We start from the raw sequence: 27,098 nt of genomic DNA on the forward strand, positions 1-27,098 counted from the left end.
GGTCTCCCCAGATGAGATTGCTCGTCCCTGGCAGATGGGTCAATTTCAGTATCTATGGCTTTGACCTAATTGTCTCCAAAATCAATTTGGCCACAATGTCCTTCTCTCAGGTGTTATGTTCGAGGGCAGTCAGGCAATCCACAACATTAAGAAGCTCATTACATCCCGCGCCGTACACTGGGCCCGCACCGGGGCCCTTTGTTCTGTCAAGGCTGATGGCTGAAAACATCCGGAGAAAGCAAACAAAGTCAGACTTTCAAGCACCCTGGTTTATAGCCAAAGATGTTGTGCAGTAAAAGCAACTTGTCTACTGCCTACTTCCTTTTTCAGTCTCAAAACTTCCGTCATTATGTTTGTAGTTTACACTGGTGTAGAACTGCATCATAAGACTCTTATGATGACAAAATAGAAAAGCTATGATTAAAAAAAAAAAACGACTTGTAAAGTTTCTTTACAAAAAAAGGAAAGAAAAATATTCAGCTTGACTGAGGTTGCCCATGGCAATCGCAGCAATCTTCCTGGCTAAGCATATGTTTAATGTTAAAAGATGTTGGAGGACAATGAGCTGATTGGTGGAGAAACTCAGTAGAAAGGGCTGCATCAGCAAGGACTAACACAAGCTTTAATTATGGCTGATTAACCAACTGTGTCCTTCTTAAGGAAACAACTCTGTCCAGGGGCGAGTGCAGCACAAGAGCCAGAATACACAATTAATTCATTCATTAATTCATTTGCTCTTCTTAACACATAGTGCAAAGCCTTTGCACACTCACTAAAAGTGATGGTGCCATGTTTTTAAATCCCTAATACCGTGGGGAATAAATGCATTTTAATTGTTGGCATGACATGAGGGTCAGTCATTTGCTGATTGGAAAGAACTTGGACTTTATCTACTAGACCTCCCTGTCATTGGCCATCTGCTCAAGCCCAATCTTTTTTTGGAATGTGTCTTTTTAATTTACTGTCTTGAATCGCATCCAAAATAGAACATTTTGGCAGGGAAGTGGTCAACACACATTGTTGTGCTGATGCCTCCTTGCTGCTTTCCAGTATAGCCTCTTCATCGGACAGGTCAATTAGTGTCCGTACATGAACAATCCATTAGCCATGCAGTAATGGGGGTGCTTAATATATTGCTTTCATTTGTAAGTCCGTGAAGTAATTAACCGCTGGACATTTTACATCCAGCCTTCAAAGACTATGTGTTATTACCTACCTCCTTTATGTGATGTGATATTGTGGATCCTCCCCCAACTACTAGAGCTGCAGTACGGGGTACAAATATCCAAATCTGATTGCAATCACTACAAGAGGCAAGGCAAGTTTATTTATAGAGCACAATTCATACACAAGGTAATTCAGAGTGCTTTACAGACAGTAAAGATAAAGAGTGCAGAGTGCAGATAAAATACTTTCAGTTGTCACAGTTGAATAGCAGCGTTTTCAGCCTGGATTTAAACATTGCCGAAGTTGAGGAATGTCACACATCTTCTGGAAGACTGTTGCAGATTTTGGCAGCATAAAACTGAAATACAGCCTCACCGTGTTTAGTCCTGATTGTGGGCACCCGCAAGAGACCACTCCTTGAGCTTCTCAGAGCCCGAGATAGTTGATGTGGCTCTAACATGTCAGAGATGTATTTTGGTGCAAGACCATGAAAAGACTTGTACACAAGCAGAGCTGTTTTAACGTCTACTCTCTGAGCGACAGGAAGCCAGTGCAGAGACCTGAGTACTGGACTATTATGTTCATATTTCCTGGTTCTAGTCAGGACTCGAGCAGCAGCATTCTGGATGTACTGCAGCTGTTTTACAGCTCGTTTAGAGAACCCGATGAGAAGGCTGTTACACTAGTCTAGGCTGCTGGAGACAAAGGCATGGATTAGTCCCTTTAAATCTGTTTTAAACACCATTTTCTTGCTTGTGGCAATGTTTTTTTAGGTGGTAAAAATCTGCTGTTATTGATTTAATGTGGCTGTTAAAGTTCAGATCTGAGTACATTATTAGCCCTAGATTTCGAATCTGACGATTACAGACAATGATTTCAGTTTTGTCTGAGTTTAGCTGGAGAAAGTTGTTTCGTGACCACACACTGATCTGTTTGATGCAATACATCTGCAGGACCATGTTCACCTGCCGTCAGTGACACGTAGATCTTGAGTGTCGTCTGCATAGTTGTGGTAGGACACAACGCAGCTGCGTATTAGCTGGCCTAAAGGAAGCTTGTACAGATTGAACAATGGAGGTCCCAGGATAGACCCCCGGGGAACCCCACAGATCATAGTCATAGTCTTGAGACACAGTTACCGATTCCAACAAAGTACTTCCTGTCCTCCAGATAGGACTTGAACCAGTTTAGAGCAGTACCGGAGACTCGCACCCACATTTCTAACCTCTGTAATAAGATCGCATGGTCAACTGTGTCAAAGGCAGCACTCAGGTCCAGCAGAACTAAAAGTGAGACTTTGCCTGCATCTGTGTTCAGACTGATACCATTTGTCACCTTGATCGGAGCTTGTCGCAGTGCTGTGGTTGTGCCTAAATTGATTGAAAAGTATCACATTGTTAGACAGGAGAATGTCAGTAAGCTGTTGATATACAACCTTTTTTAAGACTTTTCCCAAGAATGGGATTTAGAGCTTTAATCAAAATGGACTTTCTATGACATAAATGTACTTCACTGTTACATGCATACTTCATTTGAAATATTCTTCACTAATATGAATAACTGTTATTGACTGACATTATAAAAGCATTATTACAAATGGAATAGATATTTATTTCAGTGTGGATACTAAATGTGTGGGTTAAATACATTATTAATTTAAATCAATAATTTAATAATTAATTAAACTTGTTTGTTTATTTAAAACCCTGAAGTATATTGAGGTAGAGGGGTGATTTACAGTATGGCCAATGTAATATGACAAAATCGCATAAAATATGTGAAAATTGTATTTTAAACAATAAAAAAGAAAAAATATATTTAATTTCATTAAAAAAAAAACATTAAAATAAGTGATTAATTATTAAGAACTATTATAAAATTTTATTCATAATTCACACATGGCTCCGTTTACAATCGGTCATCATTTCAACAGACAAACCTTTTAGACAAACATTACCTCAAATGACATATTATCAAAAGTATCAATATTTCGATTTCAGAATGGATTTTAGAGCATGAAGAGCCGGTATCGGATGTATTGATATTTCAGTATTGATCTGCACATCACTAATGATCCCTGCAAACGGCAACCACCACACACCTTTGAGGCAGCACTGGATGCGATTGTGCACATGTACCTAATGTTGTGTCCAGACGCTCTCAGTTCTGCCACCTCAGCTCGCCTCGTCCTTCCATTGCCTCCTCAAATGCTTCTATGCAACAGGAATATCTTTCTGTCACACTCCCTCCCATCTCTCCCACCAGACTTCCCACTCCTCCACGCTCTCCTCTCATCTCCAATTACTGGCCAGCGGCGTGGATGGTCGGCCATCCATCCCACGCCTTTGAATGGCTAGGAGATAAATTGGCCACAGCCAATCACTTCCCTCTGAACGTTGGCGCGTGGTCCTCCCATGAACGCTGTTAACCTTCATCATCTTTTCCTGCGCACATCGTATTAATCACACCAGTGAGAAATCAATAGAGTGTATTATAGCGCACATATCACAGTAATTCATCTCCAGTTCGTCTTCAAGCACACACTGCACTGTTGCCTCAAGAGTTGAGTTAAACAATGAGTGCAAGTGAACAGTCAGACACTCTTGGTGTTTTCATAGATTTAACAAAGCTGCTTTGTGCGAGTTTTGAAATAATCTAAGACTCCTACTGTTTGGATAAGATAAGCATTGTCTTTATGAGACTATGATCGTTTTCCCACCTCGGCCCGTGGCGTCACTGCAGGAGCCATGGCAGGTTTCCTGCAGCGGCAATAAAGCCTAGCCTCTATTTATGATATATTTCATGCGTGAGCGAGACGTGGACCTCATGTGGCGTCAGGGATTACCAAACGTGCACCAAGCAGAATGGGATGGCAGCTGCGCTTTGCACCGCTGGTCGGCAGCAGCTCAATCAAAGCGTGTGACCGATCCTGTGTATTTGTGTGTAATCTATATGTTAATGCATGTGAGCATACGTGCATTTGAGGACGAGCACAGACACCGATGTCGCCGATAGACATTTCTTTACACGTAGTTTAAACATGGTTTCACTTATGCTTGCTCATTTATCTTTAACTATACCTGCACAATCCCATGAGGTCAAGAGCTGTTTCCTAAATCTGCATTTGCAAAGATAATTATAAAGGGTATTCATACAATGCAGTCAAACCTCGGTTTCCGTACGCCGTATTTCCCTGTACTGTATCTTTCCTCAAAATCGAGTCCCCAAACAAAGCACCCTGCCTGTTGCTGACTCACTGTCTGTGCATTTTTTATGGAGTGTGTCTGGTTAATAACTCACCATGGAGCCAAAGAAAGTTGCGCGTGCCAGCAATTTAATAAAGAAGGCGAGAAACACTGCTGAATGCTATCTTACCAGGATGTACAGGAAGTCTGGGATAGGTTCCAGGATAGTGAGGTTAAGCATGAGGGTACTGTAAGCGGCATAGAAAAAGGATGGATGGATGGATGGATGGACATCGAATTGTATAGACATTCCTAATGTTAGTGTACAGTACCAATCAAACCTTTGGACACACTTTCTTGTATTATTGAATGATAAAATGTCTCCAAGCTTTTGACTGGTACGGTATATCTGAGAGGGCCAACGTTTTTGAAAGGTTTGGTGGTCCAAGTTAAAGTGGCAAATGTATGTGTATTGCACAGTGGAATTGGAAATGAGAATGCAATGAAAAGTAATGTTTAATCTAGTGGCCTCAATGGCAACATAATACTGTAAAACACCAGCGGGAAAACTAGATGAATTGATGCATCAGGAGTTATTTGAACACACATAAAACTGTATTTTGTACCTTTGTTGTTTGGAATCCGCTTTTCAAACTTATTGAAGTCAAACTTTTGATTGCACTCCAAAATTTACACCACAATTTTGCCTTGGTCTCCGTTCATTCTCCTGTTAGCTTACAATATGGTGCGCGTCTTCTCGTGTTGTTAATACACTGCGTGAGTCCAACTGTGCTCTTAGTGTATTTTATTTATTTATTTTTTATCACAAAACGTCCTTCCTTGTTAGCATCTTATTAGCTAGCTAATAGGGCTGGGCGATATATTGATATTATTAATATATCAATATTTCTTTTAAGCAAACAAGACTAGCATATCGTTCATATTGATATAGACTGGATTCGTGCTGTAACTCTTGACGCGGAGGTCTCACTCATCACTCTGCACTGTGTGTGAGCTCCTGTCCCGCCCCCCTCGGTGCATGAAAGAGGTGAGAGAAGGATGCGGAGCAGAAGCCCCACTCAGTCGTCAATAAACATGAAGGGAGCGACAATGTCTGCGGTGGAGGAACGGGTCAGAAAAGAAAAAGCAGAGGCTCAGTAATTTGGAGGTACTTTGAAAAAATGACTTTCAAGTGCAAAAGCACGACAATCGTTTTCACCACCTTAAAACTTGGCACAAACTCTATGCAAGTGTGTGAAGCAGTGGTTTGAAACAACTTCACAAAGCTCCTGCCACAACACAAAGCTCATTGCTTACTTCTTTTTCCTGTTGCGTTCCTCATGAAAGGTTATTACTAAAGCGGTGTCCTATCACATTGCTGAAGATACGGTCCCTGTTGGAACGCTGGATAAAAGCGAATTTAAAAACCTGCTGAAAACAATGGACTCGCGATGTCCAGCGATCTTCACCGTCGCAATTATTTAGCACGAGAAGCTCTCCCACAAATGTACAAAGAAATCAGACAGACAGTTGCTAAGCCTGATGCAGTTGATAGGTTGATGTTCCTGGCACGAGATCTTTTAAGGAATATGGGCATGCTTATGTCTTTTGACAATGTTTACCTAAAAAGTAAGTATTCTTGAGTTGCTGCTGACATTTAAAAAGTTCCTCTTAAATGGAGCACTTTTTTTTCATATTTTGTTCTTTTGTGCTTTTGGTAGTAGCTGCAGATTTCAGCATAGCTAAAGGTTTGTTATAAAAAAGATTTCAAAAAGAGAATGGACTTTTATTTTAGCAGCTATTTTTCTGTAAATTTTTTTGTTTTAATTAAACAACTTTGCATACTTACAGTATTTGGCTTTGACTTTGTCTAAACTCACTTTGTGGAAAAAATATCGGGATATATATCGTATATCGATATTCAGCCTAAATATATCGGGATATACAGTCAAACCTGTCTTAGCGGCCACCTTTATAGAGAGCCACCTGCCTATAGCGGCCACCGAAAATCCCCCCGCAGCAAATTTACATGTTATAGACCCTGTGTATAGCAGTCACCTGTCTAATGCGGCCAGCGGCCACCCATTTTGTCTCCCTTGGTCAGTATCTGACTGCATATAGCAGCCAAATTACCAACTCAAGTAGAATCTTCATGCACGAAAAAGTTTAGTTTTTCAATCAAAGAAGGCGTCGTGTGTAGACTTTAATTACTGAGTCCTAGCTCAGTCACAATCATTCACAAGATCCACACAAACTGTCAGTTGTTCCACATAAAACTTTACATCCACGCCAACATAAACACACTTCCCAACTCTCTCGAAACTCACAGCTAGCACTGAGCCTAGCTCTCCTGCTCGGGACGCCCACCGTCACTTCCCGTCACTTCCTGATGAACTAAAGCTGTAATGACACTCTGCCGTATAAAAAGTAAAATATAATAAACAAGCGTAAGACATTACTAGCACAGCTTTGTTCTTTGGGTCGTGGATATATTCTATCAGTTATTATTAAGCCTCTAGCTTCCTTTTAGTAAGTAAAAACCTTGGCTATGATTGCACTACATTGTCATGTAGACCTACAAAGTACACTTGGAAGAACAAGAGGTGAATAAATGTATTGCAACTGATGTGAAACTGATGGGGGGTAGGATTAAATAAGCTTTGCTTCTTCCTACTCCTTTTTGGACATGCAAAATTGTGAATTGTACTATGTGATGTGCTACTGTTTGACTCATATGCATGTTCAGGATGAATTAAAACCATGAACCATGATAATAACAAGCCTAGTAGTGCTGTACAACTTTTATCCGCAGTCCCACAGTGCCCTCTACTGGTCAACATTATTATTAATTCCCCACCCAGCCCTTTAATTTTTTTTTTCCTCTACTGGTCAACATTGAAACTGGACGCCAACCTGTCTATAGAGGCCACCTGTCTATAGCGGCCACTTTTGCAGACTCCCTCTCGTGGCCACTATAGACAAGTTTGACTGTATATCGTATATCGATATTCAACCTAAATATATCGGGATACATATCGTATATTGATATTCAACCTAAATATATCGCGATATGAGTTTAGGTCCATATCACCCAGCCCTACTAGCCAAACAAATTGGCAACTGGAACCGGAAGCAGTTGACTCTCCAAAATCTTAACACAAAACATGTTTTTATACTTTTACAATTATAGTTTTACATGCATAAAACAATTTTAAATGCAAATAAATGACAAATGAAGGGGCTAAATCACTATTTAAGGTTACTTTTACCTTCATGACGTGGCAGTGAAATCAACCACCACCACCCTCCTGCTTTCAGTCGCATCAAGAATCACATCTTCAATGAAGGTAAAAATAACCTTAAATGTTCATTTGTCCCTTTCATTATTCATTTATATGCATTTCAAATTGTTTTATGCATGTAAAACTACAATAGTAAAACTATAAAAATGTTTTGTGTTAACAAATTAGTGACCCTAACAAAGGTTGAAGTGTATATACAATCTGAACATTATGATCTTTGTAAAAGCTTAGAAAGACATAGAATAAGTGTACTGTATGGCAATGCAATGTCGCACTCATACAATTCCCGGGAATGTATTGTTTATTCTGTAGTTTGCATCGGCTATTTTTGAATGCTGGCAGTCAATTTCATTTTTTCACAGATGCTACAGCCTTGATCAATATTGTGCAAACAGATCTAAGAGTAGGCTGTGTGACAACATCCTTTTTGATACAGAATACCATCTGAATCTCATACCATTCGGCAACTGCCAGCACAAATTGTGTACCGAAGATCCACCCATGGTAGAGTGAAACAAGGAGGGCTTTATAACTTGAGAACCGAGGGAATAAAGGTTTCAATTGGAGGATATTGTGCAGTGCGAGATGTGTGTTTCACACCTGATAAAAATGTGCTCACTTTGCATTGTTGTGTCATAAGCATAAAGCTTTTGGGTTTATACACTGGCACAATATTAGCTGACTGCTTATTTGGATTTGTTCCAGAAGCTTGGATGGCCCCCGAATGTCAATCAATCCAATCAAGCCCCCCACTGTGGTGTTTTATGGTCATATAGTGAATGAAGAACACTTCTGTGCTTTCAATTTAATCTTCCTTGCGGTTATTATAATGAGTAGTTCTTCGGGGTGTCCTCAGAGCGCAATGTGATTTGATGTGTTGTCTTAATTACAACCTATTTAGCCGAACACATCACAGTGGGACAATTAACCCCTGCATATAAGCACCTTTTACGCAAACATAAAGTGTCATTGTGTCTCCTTTAGGTAGCATGCCGGTGTCGGCCTCCTTAGACTGCCTGGTGGCAGAGCAGGGCTGTATCCAGGAGCAGTCCTGCATGGTCCCGTACCGCCTGCTGGAGTACTGTGCGGCAGAGGAGGCGGTTTCGCCCCTCGGCCCGGACGCCCGCACAGAGTGCCTGGAGGCTCAGAACTCCTTGCAGCACCATCGCCCCCTTCAAGTGTGCAAATGTCAGCGTGGCTCACGTAGGGAGGAACACTGCCTCAGGGTCTACTGGACGGTGAGGTTTGGAGGTGGGTTTTAAGTGCTGCCATCTGTGTGTGTGTGTGTTTATTTTTTACCTGCACACACCTGCATAATGTAATGAAATCCAACGCACAAGCTGTATGAGAACTCCTGCCTTTACGAACAGGACTAGAATGGCAGACCCCTAGTTTGGATTAGCCCCAAAATGTACACCTTCATATCTACCTCCTACCTTCAATTTTGGCATTAACATGCATTCACCGTTTGTTTAAAATTAGGTAAATGTGAAAAAACATATCTTGCACAAAGAAAGAAATTTCTGGATCTACAACTTTATCTGGATCGGCACCAAAATGCAATCCCTTCTTTCAGGGCCCATTACAGTACTCCACAAAGTTTTGGATTTTCCATAGTTTCTAATATTTTGGTGGGCTTGTGTAGCTACAAAAGAGGGATGAAATATGAGAAACATCTCAGTATAATGCCTGATCATCTAAGCATGCATGCCGTATGAGCTGGATTAAAGAATGGCCACATGGCAAATAGTGTAATGCCATGTTTTGATTGCGCTCATTTATTTATCTTTTCTTTTGTTTGTTTGCAGAATTACACTAAAATCATAGCCCATTTTGAAGCATGAAAAGCTTGTGGTCATGTTTTGTTTTGTTAGATTTCTGAGGAGAATTACACACAAAAAATTCATAACCGCTTTTCAGCTCAAGTGAGGGTTTCGTTCCTAGTACTTAAGTGTGACAAACAAACAAAAAAAAAAGAAATCAGGAAGGGGGCAAACACTTTTTCACACCACTGCATATGAGTTGCCCTGACTTTAAGTCGCAGGACCAGCCAAACTATGAAAAAAGTGTGACCTATAGTCAGAAAATACGGCACATAAATAATAAGATACAGTGCAAAGACTGTATGGTGTAATAATGCAACTCTGCTCTTTCTCAGCTATAAAAACATCAGTAAACATAACATCAAAATAATATCAGATCATTGTGCAAATTGCCATTTCTCTTCACTTCACTTGTCAGGATGACTCGCCTGCAGATGCCACTTGAAGTTATTTGTGTTTTTTAGCGGTGATAATCGCTCCATATGGTTTACACGGTGTCTTGTTCTCCATAGCGTCAAACGTGAAGTGTGTCCATATGCCTACTTTGTTACAATGTTGCAGGATACGGTGTCGTTTGTGCTGGGGCAACTCCAACAGCCCGACCTCACAAAGACTGTTGTTAGATCTCCTCTGTAACTCACCCACCACCCCTATTCCCACACACATCTGAAATAGCTGGGATTAGGTATAGTCGTAACTTGTCCCTAACATCTACAAAACAGGATTAGACGTGACTGATTTCTGTCAACTTTTTCGCCTCGTTTTTATTTGTTGACGAGCCTGTCAGTTACAGTTACGGTTTTTGTCAACGTGCATTTGCCTTGATTAGTTATCGTCTTGTTTTTCGTTGATGACGAAAACTATGATGAAACCTATTTGTCAAGAAAGTTGACCCTCAAAGAGGTGCGGTACATGGGCTAAGAAAAAGGATTTTAGATTTTTGATGCAGATCTGGATAAAGTTGCCGATTGAGGAATTTTTGCATTACAGTTTGCTCACATTGGAGCTAAGTAGGGCAGTAATCCAGCAGATGGAGCTGCGGTGAAAAATAATGATGTGTGGCAGGTGGAACAGGGCTACACAGCGCAATACCGCCACCTACATGTCTGGAATGAAACCCTATGAAGTTAGATGGATAATGTTACGATGCACCACTGTGTTGAATCTCATTAGAATGTACCTAATCGAGTGTCCAGTGAGTGTATTTCATGAAAACAAGATGCTTCACTTCTGTTTTCAGCATATGATGAGTATGAAGTATCTCCATATGAAGAACTGGAGTTGAATCTGGTGCGAAATATTGAGATGTCACACATGGCCTCCATCATGGCAGGTATACCAATGAGTAATGCCATATAAGGAATTATTAAGTGTTATTGTTTCTTGATGAGCACTAAACTGCTCGCTTCCCAAAAGCTTCCTCAGTGTCTGTGGATGGACACAATCAGTGTCTGAAGGCTGCCCAGGACTGCGGCCTTTATGAAAAATGCGGCTCCCTGCGCTCTGAGTACGTGGTGGCGTGCACCAAGCGAGCGGCCGCCTCCGACAACGGCTGCAACCGTCAGAAATGCCACAGAGCCCTGCGGCGCTTCCTGGAGCGCGTCCCCGAGGAGTACAGCTTTGCGTTGTTATTCTGTCCCTGCTCCGACACCCTATGTGGAGAACGCCGCAGGAAAACCATCGTCCCATCTTGTTCCTACGAGGAGAATGCCAAGGGGGAGGACCGAGTGGGCAAGCCCAACTGCCTCAGCCTGCAGAACTACTGCTCCAGAGACGAGCTGTGTCGGTGAGGAAGTTCACACATTTTGCCACAGAGTTGAAGTGAGCTATGGTGAATAATATGGCAGTTCCAAAACTCTGATGAAAACCGAAATGTACGAAAACTGAAGTAATTTTTCCCCTAAGAAATAATGCAAATCCAATTAATCTGTTCCAGACACCCATGTGTCCAATATGAACAAAAAAATTATAGTTTTACGTGCAGAAAACAATGTGAAATACATAGAAATGATGAATGAAATGAATAAATGAACATGTAACTTTCCTTTTACCTTTACTGAAGACTTTTGTTGGTGAACACAGACGCTGTTTCACTTTAGTTCATTACAAACATAACTTTAAAGACTGGACAGCTGCTCGCTGGAACTTTATTGTAAACTCCAGCAGCAGGTACCGTCATCTTTGCACACACTGGCCCGGCTCACTTCCTGTCACTGCAGCCTGTGTTAAAGGCAAAAAATTACCTTTAGATTACTGTCCTGTTGTATCAGATGCTACCGTCGTACTTTGCTTTGTGTAGGGAGTCACACGTCCCTGCTTTGTTTGGGTACTCGCACTAGATTGTTAGTCGCACCGTATGATAACCGAGACTGTACGTAAACCAAGGCATATTTTTAGCAATAATTTTTGTCGAGAACTGAGGCTTACGAAAACCGAGGTTCCAAATGAAACCAGGATAGCAAACGGATGCTATAGATAAGCATGTTAGGCATAATATTGCGTAATATGACGTGAAAAAGCATGATATAGCAAAATATAATGATCAACAACAGTACTTCTGCCCAGCCATGCCTCTCTTCACCTCACTGACAGCGCTAAGTGGACGGTTTTTATCACTTCTGTGTACACACGCACGCACAGACACACACCTATGCCCATGTGACCAGCAGCTCTCTACACCTGCTTCCCACCAACCTGTAGACCTGTCTCCTACAAAATGCATAGTGGTGTGTTTGTTAGTGGAAGTAATGCAATAAAGGTAGTTATTTGAGCTCGTAACAACACACAAAACACACACTCGATCTCTGCTTTCACCCACCAGGCTATTGAAATGCACGAGAAAACCCAGAAGAAGTCCAGTGGGATCCTTTGTGGTTGTCGACAATCATGCATTTCTATTTCATTCCATTTTTATTTGGTCAACCTAAAGCAGATCAATACACATTCAAAATTCAGCATTGGTGGAGTCATGAAAAGAAGTCTTCACTGTTGTGGTTTCATGTGTGTGCTTCAGATCCCGCTTTGCCGACTTCCAGCACAACTGTCAGCCAGCTCCTCTGTCTGCTTCTGGCTGCATGCGCGAGAGCAGAGCCATGTGCCTCAAGGCCTACGCTGGACTCATAGGTGAGTCAATGAAAGGGGAGAGGGAATAGTTCTGGGACCAAATTGGAAAGCTGCACCAAGGATTATTAGAAATCACCAGCAGGTGTTTTGCAGTGATATTTGGCTTTTATCATCATTGCTTTCATCCACAACCTGACTCTTTATGGTTTCACAAATGGCAATTGCTGTCTGCAGCAACTGGTTTTCAATCTGTCACAGGACCAACATTCCATATTCATGATATAGGTTCTCTGGTAGCTCCCATTGTGTGTAACATGACCATGTATCAAGGTCAGAGATTAAGGTTATAGCACGGTCAAACATGCTGAAACCTTTTCCGAATTTTTTGTCTGATTTTCTCCAATACTGGGACACTGACAATGCCAGTTCATAGCTGCTTGGCCAATTAGTCTGCACTGGTGATTGACATTCACCTTCAGGTGTAAGATCAAGGTTAATTGTGCCATGGTCAACAATCTTTTTTTTAACATGACACATCCACTTACAGTGGTACCATGGTTTTCATTCCAAAAGATCAGATGAAAACATGTGAAACAAGGCGATTTTTCCTGTTGGAAATAAGGTAAATCCAATTAAATTCAATTAAAATCCAATCTGTTGCAGACACAGAAAAATATGAATAAAAAGTACAGAGAATAATTGTAGTTTGCGTGCAGAAAACAATGCAAAAATAATTATAAATGATGAACAAATGCAACTTATTGCTGATGCAGACTTCCCATACATCCTGGCGAGATTGAATTCAAAAGTATTTCTCAACTTCTCTATCAAATTACTGGCACTGGCAACATTCTTTGGCCCCATGGCAGGTTATTTAACAATCACACCTAATAAAACAGTGAGTCAGCAACGCATAGGGTGCTTTGTTTGGACACTCGATTTCACAGAACGATACAGTAGAGGGCAAACAAACTCGTTGGTTACTTGCGACGAAGCACCGCAGCCATCTTGTTTATGTGTGTTCCACAGCAGAAGAAGATGCGAGCGTCTTCATCACATACACTCAAATGGAGAGGCGACAGAACGCAAGGAGACGCTGGGAGCCAAATGTAACGCTGAATTTTTTGAGGAGGCATTTTTATGATGCAAATGTATTACTCTTTTGAAACACATATTGTTTTGAGAAGCCAAACTCCTTACTTAAATGAGCCAGCAACTAAGTGGAACTTTGTTCCTTGTCACGGAAATCCGACCAGAAGTGGACCAAATTGGGGGTGGGGGGTAAGTCACTGTTGAACTCGTCCACTGCTGATGAGGATGTCGTCCAACTTTATGTCAAAAAATCCGAACTATCCCTTTAACCTATGAGGGGAGCACCCTTGCTCAAAATTTAAGGTCAAAAATCAGGTTGAAAGTAACAATGCAATTAATAAATCATATTAAAGCTCTCATTGATGGCTTGGTAGGTGTTCTTATATAATGACGCAATGGTGAAAAATCATCTTTTCTAACATTCTAAAACTTGTTGTTGTTGCCATGTTAATCCTGTCAGCATGCCTTACAACTAAAACATTCAACATAACATTTGCAGTTCTAGCAGCAGCTCATCCAAATGTCTCACTTTGTGTTAGTCCTCTCTTTTTCCTTCACTGCATCTTTCAAAGCACTTTTGACCCTGTCAAGGGCAGGAGTGCTACATCCATTGTGAATATTGTCACTTGTCTGCTTATTCTCCTCCACAGAATTCCTGTCTTAGCTGGGGGGGAAACATCATACCCTTTTTTTCCAACATTAAAAATAATGTTTGCTGTCTTTGCAGGCACCATCATGACTCCCAACTATGTGAGCAACAGCAGCACAGAGGTGTCCCAGTGGTGCACGTGTGATGGCAGCGGCAATGAATGGCAGGGCTGTCAGCGCATCCTGCACATGTTCAAAAACAACATTTGTCTGCGTGAGTGTCATTTGGCAGACACAACAGTGCATCTTCAGACCGGTCGAACAATGGCTTAAAGTAAAACATATTTTTATTCAGCTTGCATTTTTATTCTTTTTTTTTTTTGCAATAGATTGAATTTAGTGCTATTTACAGAGAAAGTATAACACCTTGGAGGAGCATGATCATGCGTTTATTATTCTTCTCAAGGATCAGTACTACAGTAGAGAAATAAAATGTGGCTATACCTTAGCGAGGTCAGTGTACAGCTTGGATAGCAGTATAGATTTAAATCAATTTCCCAAGGGAATGGATCATGCTCTGCTTCAGAATGTCGCAGTACATGTTGGAATTCATGTTTCCCTCAAAGAACCACAGATAGCACTCATGCAGCATTAACATCACCATGTTTGACTGTCGGCAAGACATACTTACCTTGGTAAGCACTTGTGTTACCAGCTACAGTATTTACGCAACTCTGGATGTGTGTTGAGTCATTTTCGGTGGTAAATGTACTGTTTTCCATACCTTCCATACCCTCCCGTTTTCCCCGGGAAAACTCTCATATTTTGCCCCTCTTTCCCGGCGTCGTCTTGCTTGTGTATTTTTTAACTTCCATGGAAAAAAAAATCCTTTCCGGCTCTGCTGCAGGTGCACAGCTTCCGGGTCTCAAATACTCAGTAAACATTGAAGTAACACACATCCTGCTGCAGACAAAAGGCAGGCTTTCAAAATAAAAGTATGCCTTTAAAACACGGTTGGTTGCAAAGCACTGTGCCGGTGTATAAGTCGCTACCTTTTTCTTAAACTTTGAACCCTGCGGCTTAAACAGCGGTGCAGCTAATTTACGGTTAAATTCTAATCTCGTGACATCTCCTACTACTACTAATTGTTAAATACTTTGCCGCTGGCAAGTCAGTGAGGAAACGCTAGCTCTTTCTTTTTCAGTCTGACTCACGGTGTCATCTTACTAAGAACATCTGTCATCTTTCCTATAATCCATCACATCTGAGCGATACATTCATTGGGGCGCTGCAATGACGTCGGCCTCCCTCTGGGCTCTGGGATCATCTGGCTCCCTCTGGTGGAAAGAGGCAGCATTGCAGCGCCATCCTCCCATTTTCTATGCTTCTAGTCCTCCACTGAAATGCTTTGCTCAAATTAAATGCATTATGGGAAAACTTCAAAATGTTGTTTTTCTTTTCATTTCAAAGTTTGGTGTTGTTTGTTAGATGAGACTGTGAGTACTGTTGTATTGAGTAATGACCTCCTGCAATTTCCAATAGGTTGACAAGCACTTTGTGAGTTTTTTCATACAGTGGCTCATTATTGGCTCCTATAACGAGCTGCCTGGTTCTCACTGACTCATGCGTGCCACAATATGCCATTTTATGACATGGACACGTGCGGCTTATACACCGGTGCAGCTTATATGTGTACAAAATATGTTTTTTCCTTTAAATTTACTGGGTGCAACTTATACACCGGTGCAGCTTATACACCGGAATTTACGGTAAATATCTTGACAGACGGGAGGCATATTATCCCTATTTACAGAAGAGCAGGGTCAGTTCCCTTATTTTCCCGGGAAATTTCCCATATTTCCAATTGCAAATGTTGACATGTATACTGTACCACAAGGGAAACACTGACTACTCTAAAATATAAGTTTTATTTCTATAGTATAGTCCCTTGAAGTGACATACCATAATAAAATGGTTGCAGAGCTGTGAGGGCCCTTTTGAAATATTGTAAGTGCTGTTGGGTACGTTTATAAAAATTGCACTTTGAAGTGCGTTGGGCTGCAGTATGTCTGCTCTATTTGTGACAGTGTGCACGGTTGTCTTTTAATGGATCCTTCCAGTGTCTTTATGTCAGAGAAGCACTGGTGGCTCCTAATGTGTGGGTTGACACATTCTTGACTTAAGTTATCATTAGTGCAATGAAAATAGTCCATAAAAATAAAAAAAGGAAGAAAAAGTTCAGCACATGAGTAAAATCCTACTTTTCTAACCTTCTTACTGCAGCTGTCACACACATTCAAATATAGGCCAGAGGACAGGAGTCAGAATAATTTGGTGATAATGAATAATGAACCGTGTAAAGATGCCCCCTGCTGCCTCTGCCTCAGGTGCTGCCATCAGCTCCATGGGAATCTCCGTGCCACCCCCTGCTGAGAGCACTGCCGTTCCAGCTCCCGAGCCGTCGCCGAGAGTCCACCAGGAGATGGGCCATGGCGTCAACACTCTCCCGGAATTCACCAGGGTAAGTAAGCCCGTTAAATGCACTACAAGTTCAATGGAAGTGACTAAAATGGCAGCAGTGATTTGGGCCCAGCATCCTCCCCTGTAACCTCAGATTAGGTGCTCCTCCTCAATCTCCTCCCACGCTTTGTGGCCGCGGATTAGCTGAAGGTGTTTCAGCCCTGGCTTTTAATATTCATGTATGCACACCCCTCCGCTCTATATTCTTTTTCTCTTCTGTTAATCCTCCCACAACACCCCACTGCTGCAAAATCCTGCCACTGGTGGGCCGCATTCAGCATTCATACAAACAGTTTATTTAATGATGAGCCCTTTGAGCTCCTTTATTATTATTTGACATGGTGGGTTACATTTAAGCAAGTTTCACATGTTCAGGATAGCTATCGGTCCCCCACCGATTAGTATCGTGCGTTTTCCGTAAAAAACGTGATCGGCATATGCCGATAGATGCCTTTCAAAGCCGATCCCGAGAAACCGATCGCTGTGCGGCGGCGACATGACTGTTCATGTCATGACAACGCAAACATGGCATGAATGTGCATGTCTGCTGTGTCACGGAGGGTTGCCAACACCCGTATTGAGCCAACAAGGGACGCATTTGCTTCCGTATTGCCGTGAGACTCAACACTAGTCTGTGAAACATCAATGGATTCAGTTTGACAGCTTGCCACAGGCTACGCCAATCGATGCCAGCGTGTGTGATCACTCCCTTGTCAAACCTATTGGTGTTCGACTTTTCTTGAATCTTTCTTTACACGTTTTTCCTAGCTGTCACTGGCGGCAGCTCACTAGCTAGCTAGCTCGAGTTACCCGCCTAGCTTCTTGTCTTCTTGACTGCTAAATGTGTCTTTTTACCACAGAGACTTTTTGTTTGTAAAACAAACAAGCAATGCGGTTAGTTCAGAGCTCATTTTTGTCCCACGGGGGAGTGGATATTACATTCATGGGGTGCGTGCTTTTTCAAGTGTCACTGGACAATTTTGCTCTGTTGTTGTCATTATACTAATTACATCTTGTCCTCAAAACACGATTTGTGTGTTGTTGTTTAATGAACACAAACACCAGCTCATTCTCACCAGCTGATTTTGAAGCTGAAGCTCACAAAAGGTCAAAGAATATTTGCTTCAACGTGTAGCTTTTTATCATAACTGTTCAATTCAGACTTTATACCTTTATATAATGACAAATGACCACAAAATAGCATAAAGACGGTGGCCGCACTGTTTGAGTGGAGATCCGCTTGGCAAATAAAGTAGTGTACAGTTTAAGTGTTGCCAGTCATGAATAAAACACAAATAGTTGACAGCTTTAATAGTGATGAAAGTTCGACACCCTTGCAACCTGGACACTGAATTTATTCTCTTTTAAGTTAAGCAGGACAGATTTCTATTTACTAGAGATCATATCACATCATAAATACATTGAAATATGTGCAATTAAGCCATGCGATTGGTATCGGTACCGGAATCGGCAGCATAAAACCCTGGAGCATCCCTCGGAGCATCCCTAGTTAAGAAGTGTGGCCTCATTATGTGACTATCTCCAGCATTACTGAAGGTAGTTTCTTCTGCCAAGTGCAGTGCAGTGACAGACAGATGAGCTATCCATATGCAGACCCGCATGCATCAGTTCACTCAATTACCTTAAAGATTAGCGGAGAAAAGTGCACATCCTCAAATTTACTTTTTCAAGAAAGCGTCACGGCATAGGTCGACAGCTGGGCGAGCGACTGTCGATGGTGACAGCTGCTTCCTGTTCACATCACAGAGCAGCAAATGTGTTTACAATGTACACTGCAAGTTCCATTCCCTCCAGCTGCAAATAGAACCTTGTGAGTGGAGTCTGATTGGCCAGTGGCACTGATGAAGGGAGACAGCAAAACACCATTCCTTTTCCGGAAAGATCTAATTACACTCTTTATGCCATTGACTCGCTGCGGTGACCCCTGACAGCGAAAAAGCAAAAGTGAAGCAAGCATGTATACTTTTAGTTTCAAGAACGTTATTGTGTTGGACTGTGCTGGATTACAATCTAGTGCTGATATCATACCTGACGATCAGGTCACAGGTTTGTGGTCATGAATTGCGTAAGAATCCAAACTTTTTTGTATTTATAAAGAAGGTGGAACTAAAATGAAGCATTGACATTAAGTAATGTTTTTATGGTTCAATACAAACCTGTATTTAAACACAAAAAACATCCATAAAATGCACCTGTGATGGTTGTCCATAACTCAGCCGGCACCACAGGCCACGCCATCCGCAACACAGGTGCATTTTACTGATGGCATTTTGAATGCACAGCAATACAGTGACGAGATCCTGACGCCCATTGTTGTGCCATCACCTCATGTTGCAACATGATAATGCACAGCCCCGTGTTACAAGGATCTGTACGCAATGTCTGGAAGCTGAAAACATCCCACTTCTTGCATGGCCAGCATACTCACCCGACAAGTCACCCATTGAGCATGTTTGGGATGCTCTGGATCAGCGTATACGGTACCCCAATACGCCGTGGCTGCGGTTGTCCCATAATATAGGCCCACCAATAATATTGGCCCAATATTGCATAAAAATGTGATATCGGTAGACATTTTCCATTTGTATCGAGTTTTTTCCCGATAACGACAACCGATATTTCAAAAATGCTGTATAGATGGATATTTTAATGTTCACAAGTTTGCTCACATACAGTGCAAGCCCTTTTCACAGGTTCTTGTGTTCCTGGCTGTACTGAAGCCGGGTAGCTCCTCAAGTTAGCGTCTGGGATGCGTGGCCCAACCAGGTTTAGGGGACAATCACTTTTTCACGCAGGGCCATGTCGGTTTGGATTTTTTCCTCCCTTAATAATCAAAAGTTTAATTTAAAAACTGCATTTTGTGTTCAGTTGTGTTGTCACTGACTAATGTTTAAATTAGTTTGATGATCTGAAACATTTAAGTGTGACAAACATGCAAAAAATAAGAAATCAGGAAGGGGGCAAAGACTTTTTCACACCACTGTATGTAAACCATACCCAACTGTAGTACCTAAAAGGTAGATTGATTGATTGATTGAAAATAAAAACATCAGAATTTCTATGCAACAGTGACGAGTGCATGGAAGCTTTTTAGTGACAGCTTCACTGATCGGCCAAAAACAATGTAGCTAACCTATCAACAACGGAAGTCAGGTATCAAGTTGTTGCTACGCCTCAGCACCACCAATTGACACCCAGGGACAGAAGAATTGTGTTTTCGGGTTGTTCACTCATCCATCCCATCCTTGTGATTGCAGTATCTCGGTATTGCCATGGGCCAATTTCTTCACATCTCATACAAATGTTCATTTCGACTCACGCAGGAGATGGTTTTTGTTTTTTGTTTTCCAGTCAAGGTCATTGTGACGTCACAGCCTTTCCTTTTGCATTTAGATTTGTTTTACCCTAGGGATTTCCTTGAATAGGATGTTCATTTAGAGTAATGGAAGGATATTATTTTAGTGGTGAAAGTGTCAAAGGTCAGTGTCAGTGGGACGCAACCTAATTTATAATTCTTGAATTGGGTATACATACCGTCACTGTCCAATCAAAAAGCAGCTGCAGTATCTGTACACTACTTACGTGCATGTATTTCGTCTGAATAGCTAAGAAATGTTATTTTTCTTTGTTAACAACTTGAGCAAAATATCCAATACTTCCATATTTAGTGAATTTATGTAAATGTATTATATCGGAAAAACTCAAAAATGTTATTTTTGTTGGTTTTCAACCTGAAAGAAATAGCTGACATCTCCGTATTTAGTGAGTTTGAGTGAATTTATTTTATTCATATATATTTGTGCTTGTAGAGCTAACAAGCAGGTATCGCCAAAGTTGTATTTATTTCAGAAATGTATTTTTTGGTTGGTTTTCCACCTTGAACAAAATAGACGATGAGTTTATGTGAATTTACTTGACAAAAACAAAGGCTGAATGTTCCAATTTTATTTAGTTTAATAGGTTTATTAAGTACAGTATATGTATGTATATATTTTATATCTAATACATTTATTATTTATTGTTCATTTTTGGTTTTCCTTTAAAATAAAAAGCTGTACCTCCAAATGTAATTCTTTTTGAGTTTTATCTGAAAAAGTAAGAAATGCCACATTTGTTGTTTTTTTAAATAAAAATAATGGCCAGATATATACAGTATATATATGATTTAGTCGTTTGTTATTTGTGTAGCGGTGAGTATGACAACATGTAAACTTAAGCAAACATGCAAATGAGCTACAACTGGGCTGACTGGAGGAGGCGGGGCATCCTGACATGAGACTCCTCTTGTAATCCGAACTTTGTTTTCCCCGTGAACAGATAGAGACCAGCGAGGAAGTGGCGCAGGAGGAGGTTAAGAGCGAAGAATTCAACATCATCCCACCGTATTTAGAGAAAGACTCCAACATTGAGTCAAGGGCCACAGAGAGGCAGCGAGGAGCCGCCAGCAGAGCGGCGCCATTGTTCCCACTATTGCTGCTGTCTACACTCATCCTGGACTTGGACTGTTGGAGCTACTAAAAAAAACCCTCCACCTTCTGCTCACGTTCTCTCATTTCCACATTCAAATCCATGGCAACCCTGCCAGGAAGAAATGCAAAGGCTTTTGTTGAGAAGACTCCTTAAGAGTTAAAAGATACCATTCGTGCAGCAGTATTAGTGTCTTAGAGCAGATAGAGGAGTGCATGACTGAACTGAGAAGTGCTGTTGGGGCAAGCAGTCCATCCAGAGCTTGCTTCACACTCTAAAGTACATCCTCTCTTTTTAACAAGAAGCACATTGCCAAAGGCCACACTCACTGTACGTGATCTCCCTCAAAAAAAAAAAAAAAAAGCTTCGGTCCAGTGCAACCAAGCCACAGTACGCCTTCTGATTTCTTTTTCATGACTCATTCGTTACTCACTTGCCCCTTTGGCTTTCCCTCTCCTTCCGTCACCCTGTGCTCCACAAAGGTACTTCACCCAATGAGTTAATCACAGATAGGAACTCTTAAATCACAACTCCTCAATCTACTCAACATCGTTTCAAGAACGCAGGATAGCGATGTCTCACTCTGTCCAATGAAAGACATCATCATTGCTCTGTAAGTCCAGTGCTTTCTTAGTGGGAATGGTTTTAGTTTTTGGTAGGGATGCTCAATATTGGCTTTCTTACTGATATCCGATATAGTCCAGCACTTCATTACCGATATGCATTTCACAAATAAACACTGTTACAATAAGACAACGCTATACCAATACACAATACTGCATTGGTAGCAGGATCACTATAGCAACAACACATCATCAGTTATTACCCATTAGTGGGTGAACAATCCAACGCTCCATTGTAGCAATATTGTAGAAAAAGTGCCACAACTCTGCAGAGATCCTTCCTGAGGTGTGATATTAGATTACAAATATTGAAGGAAGACATCTTGCTTCCCCCTCACATAACCGGCGCTTTATGTCATCTTCCATGATAGGTTGGACTTTAGTTTTGGATTTCCTTAGTTTTGTGCGCTGATTTTGGTTTTCTCTTTCTCGTTTGGTGCGATGTGCAGCTGCTTAGCTGTCGCTGCAAAGCGCGTGCAGCAGTGCCTGTTTCTCATCAGGAGTCAGCGCTCCTACTTGGGCAGCGCCGCATTACCCGCAATGCAAATTGTACATTTGCCATCCAAAGGCGGGACTTGGAAATAATTTCACAGCGCGGACATACGGAGTTTGATGAGGTCTCACTCGCACAACGATATCATTATCAGCAGAAAAAACGATACCAATATGATGCCATATATCTCATTTTTACGCCGATATTGCTAGTTTTGGGGTAGGTTTTGCTTTTGTGTGCTTTTACCTTTAACTTTTTTAGTCCTGGAAGAGGTACACCTTGGATTCACCCCCAGAAATTCAAATCAAATTGTTCCAGGCAGGTGTAAGACCTCATTTTTCGAATGAATTTTCCCATAATGACGAATAAAAATGGAGATGTAGGTGTCAAACAGATCACAAAACCTTTAAACACTGTACAGGTCACATGTTTGGTAACATTTCAACACGGTTTATCGTCACTGGGGCACTTCTATCGTACCGTGCTTCAGCGCAGTCACCCCTCCCCTTGCTGGCCTGCATTCATACTGTGCTGCTCTCACCCATGCTTCAGGACGTTTATGCAAACAATCCCTTCATAATACAACACTGCATTACTGCCAGTGCCGTCCCTGGCCACATTAGGCTCCGAGCAGACTTTCACTTGCACCCCCACCCCCCAATTCAAAATGACTGTATGACCAAATGGCAAAACAAGAGGAGAGTGACTGTGGGTGTTTACTTGTTGGTCAATGTGGACATTGGACTTTAACTGCCAAAGCTAAGTAAAAACACAGACGTAGTTTTTCAGCATTTTCTCATTTTAAATTTTCAGGGTCCCTTGAACTTGCCCTAACTGGGATTATTCGTCTCTTTTTCTTCTCTCCCGCCTCGGGCTGGCTTGGTGCGCCACGCACGCCTCACGGCAGCGACACGCACGTTTTGCACATTTGCAGACAATGCGCCCCTTGCGCAAAATGTGCCCCTCACCCGCACCCCGCCCATGGATTGTGGGGCCCTACGCACAGCGCCCGTTCTGCGTTTAGGGAGGGACGGCCCTGATTACTGCAACTGTTTCGAGTGGTTGTTTGGTTTGTCACTCGGCTGCTTTTGTTCCCTTGACGCTTCACTGTTAATAGCTTGGGAACATACTTGTATTTTCTCCAGCCCTGGAAAAGATACAAACAGTTCCACCGGTGTCTAATAATTAGCCCTGTGGGGTACATTAGAGTAGATTAAGGGTCAGAAGCAGCCTCCCGCTGTCACCCTATTTTTTACCGTGCTGAAGACAACACATTAAGTGCTCCCTGCGAGCGTTGGAAAATGAAATCGAGATCAGAGTCGGTACCACGCGGCGGCTTTAATGCACAAGAGATATTACGTCTTTACAACCTTTGGCTCCTCTCGCAGTGAGCACCTCCAGTCACTTAGTATTATTCCGAGCGGGATGAATAATGAGGGAGGGCAACGGCAATGAGATCAACCTCTGTGCTAGAAATAAGGAGGGAAGAAAAGCGACTTAAAGCAATTACAGCACAATTCGAATAAGTCAACACGCAGGGAAGAGTGTGGAGGATGGCTCGGGGGAGGAAATAGCCAATTTACTGCCGTCATAGATTCTCAATTTTTTTTTCTTTTTTGTATCCTTAGGAAATGTGTTTTAGTGGCGCTAAAATCCCCATGTAGTGCAGATGTTGCCAGATGAAGATATGGAGATAGGTGCGGACACTGGAGGCTGGAAAGGCTGCTCCGCTCGTTGAGCAGCACATTGAGCCATTCTCTCTGCCTGGAATAACTTTTGCTGATGTTAATGATTTTTCTCCTATGGCTCATTTTCTTGGCAAATGACACTGTCGCAGGCTTGTAGGTAAAGACGGGCGTATCATTTCTTTGTTCTGATTATTTTGAGCAAAACAAACTTGCTGATGAGTTTGCAGCGTGGGAAAAAACATAAAACGGCGGAGCCATACATGATTATTATACTTGTAGTTCTATTGGAGTGATTTCACAGAGCACTTAAATAGGTCGGACCTTTTCCAAAGATGTATCGTAAAATACAGGTACAAAAAAGGAGTTGCTAGTTGCAAATGTCACAGGAGCACCGCTATACATGATCATTTACTGTAAATATGGTAGTACCGTACGTAACCACTCGAAGAGGCAGACTTCTTTCCATTGGCTTTCAAGGGTGACATTGGCGGGGCCATTTTGCATTTAGACCATTGCTTGGTTGCAATTATTAGGCTAAAGGGAGCTAAAAATATGTAAAAGTGAAATATATAAACCGTAAGAATAAAACAAGCACTTGCCATTTCAGTGTTGTAGCATTAATGCTGCTAATTTGCCATCCTGTGTGCACTGGCCTTAATGCCTTTTTATGTATCTTCACATTTCAAAATGTGTGTTTATATTTGTAAACTATGTAAAAAAAAAAAAAACATTCAGTATAGCTTGCATTTTTGATGTGTTGAGTTTTAAGAAGATCACCCACGTATTCTTTTGAAATTGTATCTCGAAGAGCCTCCTGAGGAATGATGTACAGAATGTGTTTCACGTGTTTAAAGAAAGAAACCATATCATTCACAACAAATAACGTGACCATAATGTGTTAAAAACAAGGGAAAAATGTGTAATTTTTGTGACATAGCAAAATCGTGTGCCACTTTGTTAAAAGACAAATAAAAAGCCACATTGGCAGTTTTCATGTCCAATAGCAAACAATTGGACTGAAAAGGAATTACTAATGTGTGTGGTGGATGTTTTTTTTTCCATTTTAACGATAGCACATGCTGATGTACTTGTTGCAAGCGAGTAGCTACAAGTCAGTTTAACAGCATTAAAAAAATCCACAAAACATTCTGAATTTAAGCGCACTTAAAGCTCTCAAAGATGAGCGGAATGTTACCTGGTATGCTTAAGCCTAAATTGAATGCAAAATTGTTTTCGGTATGAGCCAGTGAAGACATGATGTCAGAGGAAAATTATGGTTGCATCTAAAGATGTATTGTAGTAGAAGTCTTCTAATGTACTTTTTTTTATGTTAGTGCGAGCATCAGCGCTTGTGTTATTGTGGACAGTTGATTGGCCAATCAACATTTCAAATTCGCAGCTCTTTTGTCAAATTTTGTAATTATTTATTTATCTACGGAATTAGGCATTTTTTTCTCATCTAATTCACTGTAATAATGGAAGCTGTAGTAATTCTACATTTGATCAACACTACTTAAAGATTTGTCAGATCAACCCACGTGGATGTTCAGACTTCTCCGCACCCTGAATCGCCGAGCGGCTCTATGGACGCTCGTTGCATTTGGCTAAGCATCGGCTTTCAATCGTCAGTTCCGTTTCATAACTCACCTCATGAGGGAGGGCAACGGCAAGAGATCCGTGTTGACAGTTTAGCGCCATGGATGCTATATTTAGCAAGTAAGGGCGTGCATTATTCAAATCATGCATTTATTCCGTAATTAAATACAAGCCATCAACAAAGGTGAAGAATCTGCCGAGCAGGCGCGTGGGAGTGAGCCCCACCACCGTAACGGCGTGCAATACACGTCTGAAAGCTGGAAAAACAAAAAAGCTCCACAAACGCAACCCGACACCTGACCAACATCGCCAAGAAGGCAGAGCTTTGACACTCGCCTTCCTGGCAAAACACGCATCGGGACTCATTGCAGAAATAAAATAAATAAAAACCCAGCAAAAGCAGAAAAACAGAGCACAAGGGCATAATGTAACTAGTAAAAGCTCAAATGTTGATACCAATAATCAGTGGCGGAGACAGACATTTTTCACTGGGGTGGCCAAGGTGAGACCATTACTGACATAGGGGTGGCAATAAGTTGATACCTGAATTGTCTAGATGGCCAGTGCCTGTTTTTTTGTTGATCCGTAGCACATTCTAAAAACATAATTGATCAAGAACACTAAAAAAAACAGCAAAAATGTAAAAATCCGCAGTAATTTTAAGAGAGTAACGTCAAAATATTACCAAAAAAAAAGGTGTCACTTAACAAGAAAAGGTCGGAATTTTACGAGACTGACGTTGCAATATTATGAGGAGAAAAAAAAAACATAATTTTATTATCATAAAGTTGAAATATTAAATATAAATATTTTTTATTTTTTAGATTTATTATGAAAAATGAACAAAACAACTAACAAAAAGTTTTAATTTTTGGAAAATTAAGTTGCGGAAAAAGTTCTATTATGGGAATAAAGTCATAATATTACAAAAAGAAAATGTACAAAAAGAAAATTGAAATAGGAAAATGGGAAAATTTTAAAAAAGCACAGCAGAAATGTCAAAAACAAAAAACAAACAAAAAAATGTTAAGAGATAAAAGTCTAAATAAATAATAAATTCGGAATATTATGAGGAAAAATAATGTCATTTTAGTAGCATAGAGTTGAAATATTAAAGAAAATGTGTGTTTTTTTAAGTCATAATATTATGAGAAACAAACAAAACAAAATAAAGGTGTACTTTTTGGAAAATTAGGTTGGGGAAAAAGTTATTATGGGAATAAAGTTAAAATATTATGGGAATAAAGTCCTAATATGCTAAAAAGAAAATTCATGAAGATTAATTAACAAGAAAGCTGAAATATTGGAAAATGAAAAAAAAAACAACTTCAAAAATGGGGATAAAAGCGCAAAGACCGAAGTTCGTACAAATATCACGCTTTTTCACCGAAATAACAAAGCGGAGATGCAGTTTTTTCTTGAACTATATATAACTTCTTAGCATACATGTCTTGGTTCCCCCCCGTTTAC

At 41.0% G+C, this 27,098-nt stretch overlaps 1 protein-coding gene across 4 annotated transcripts in view; it reads left to right on the forward strand.

Annotated features, from left to right (window-relative positions):
- The window catches only part of LOC129168638 (GDNF family receptor alpha-4-like), a 39,945-nt gene extending 14,883 nt beyond the window's left edge, over positions 1–25,062 (forward strand). For all 4 annotated transcript variants that reach the window (XM_054754108.1, XM_054754110.1, XM_054754109.1 and 1 more), the window contains 7 exons: positions 8,639–8,905; positions 10,718–10,810; positions 10,894–11,263; positions 12,491–12,600; positions 14,360–14,494; positions 16,608–16,741; positions 21,079–25,062. In XM_054754108.1, the coding sequence (XP_054610083.1) occupies positions 8,644–8,905; positions 10,718–10,810; positions 10,894–11,263; positions 12,491–12,600; positions 14,360–14,494; positions 16,608–16,741; positions 21,079–21,279 (1,305 nt within the window). In that variant the 5' untranslated portion in view covers positions 8,639–8,643 and the 3' untranslated portion in view covers positions 21,280–25,062. The remainder of the gene's footprint in view (positions 1–8,638; positions 8,906–10,717; positions 10,811–10,893; positions 11,264–12,490; positions 12,601–14,359; positions 14,495–16,607; positions 16,742–21,078) is intronic.
- Positions 25,063–27,098: the final 2,036 nt, after the last annotated feature.

Source organism: Dunckerocampus dactyliophorus, chromosome 16 (assembly GCF_027744805.1).
Source record: "Dunckerocampus dactyliophorus isolate RoL2022-P2 chromosome 16, RoL_Ddac_1.1, whole genome shotgun sequence".
In the NCBI taxonomy this organism is placed as follows: domain Eukaryota; kingdom Metazoa; phylum Chordata; class Actinopteri; order Syngnathiformes; family Syngnathidae; genus Dunckerocampus; species Dunckerocampus dactyliophorus.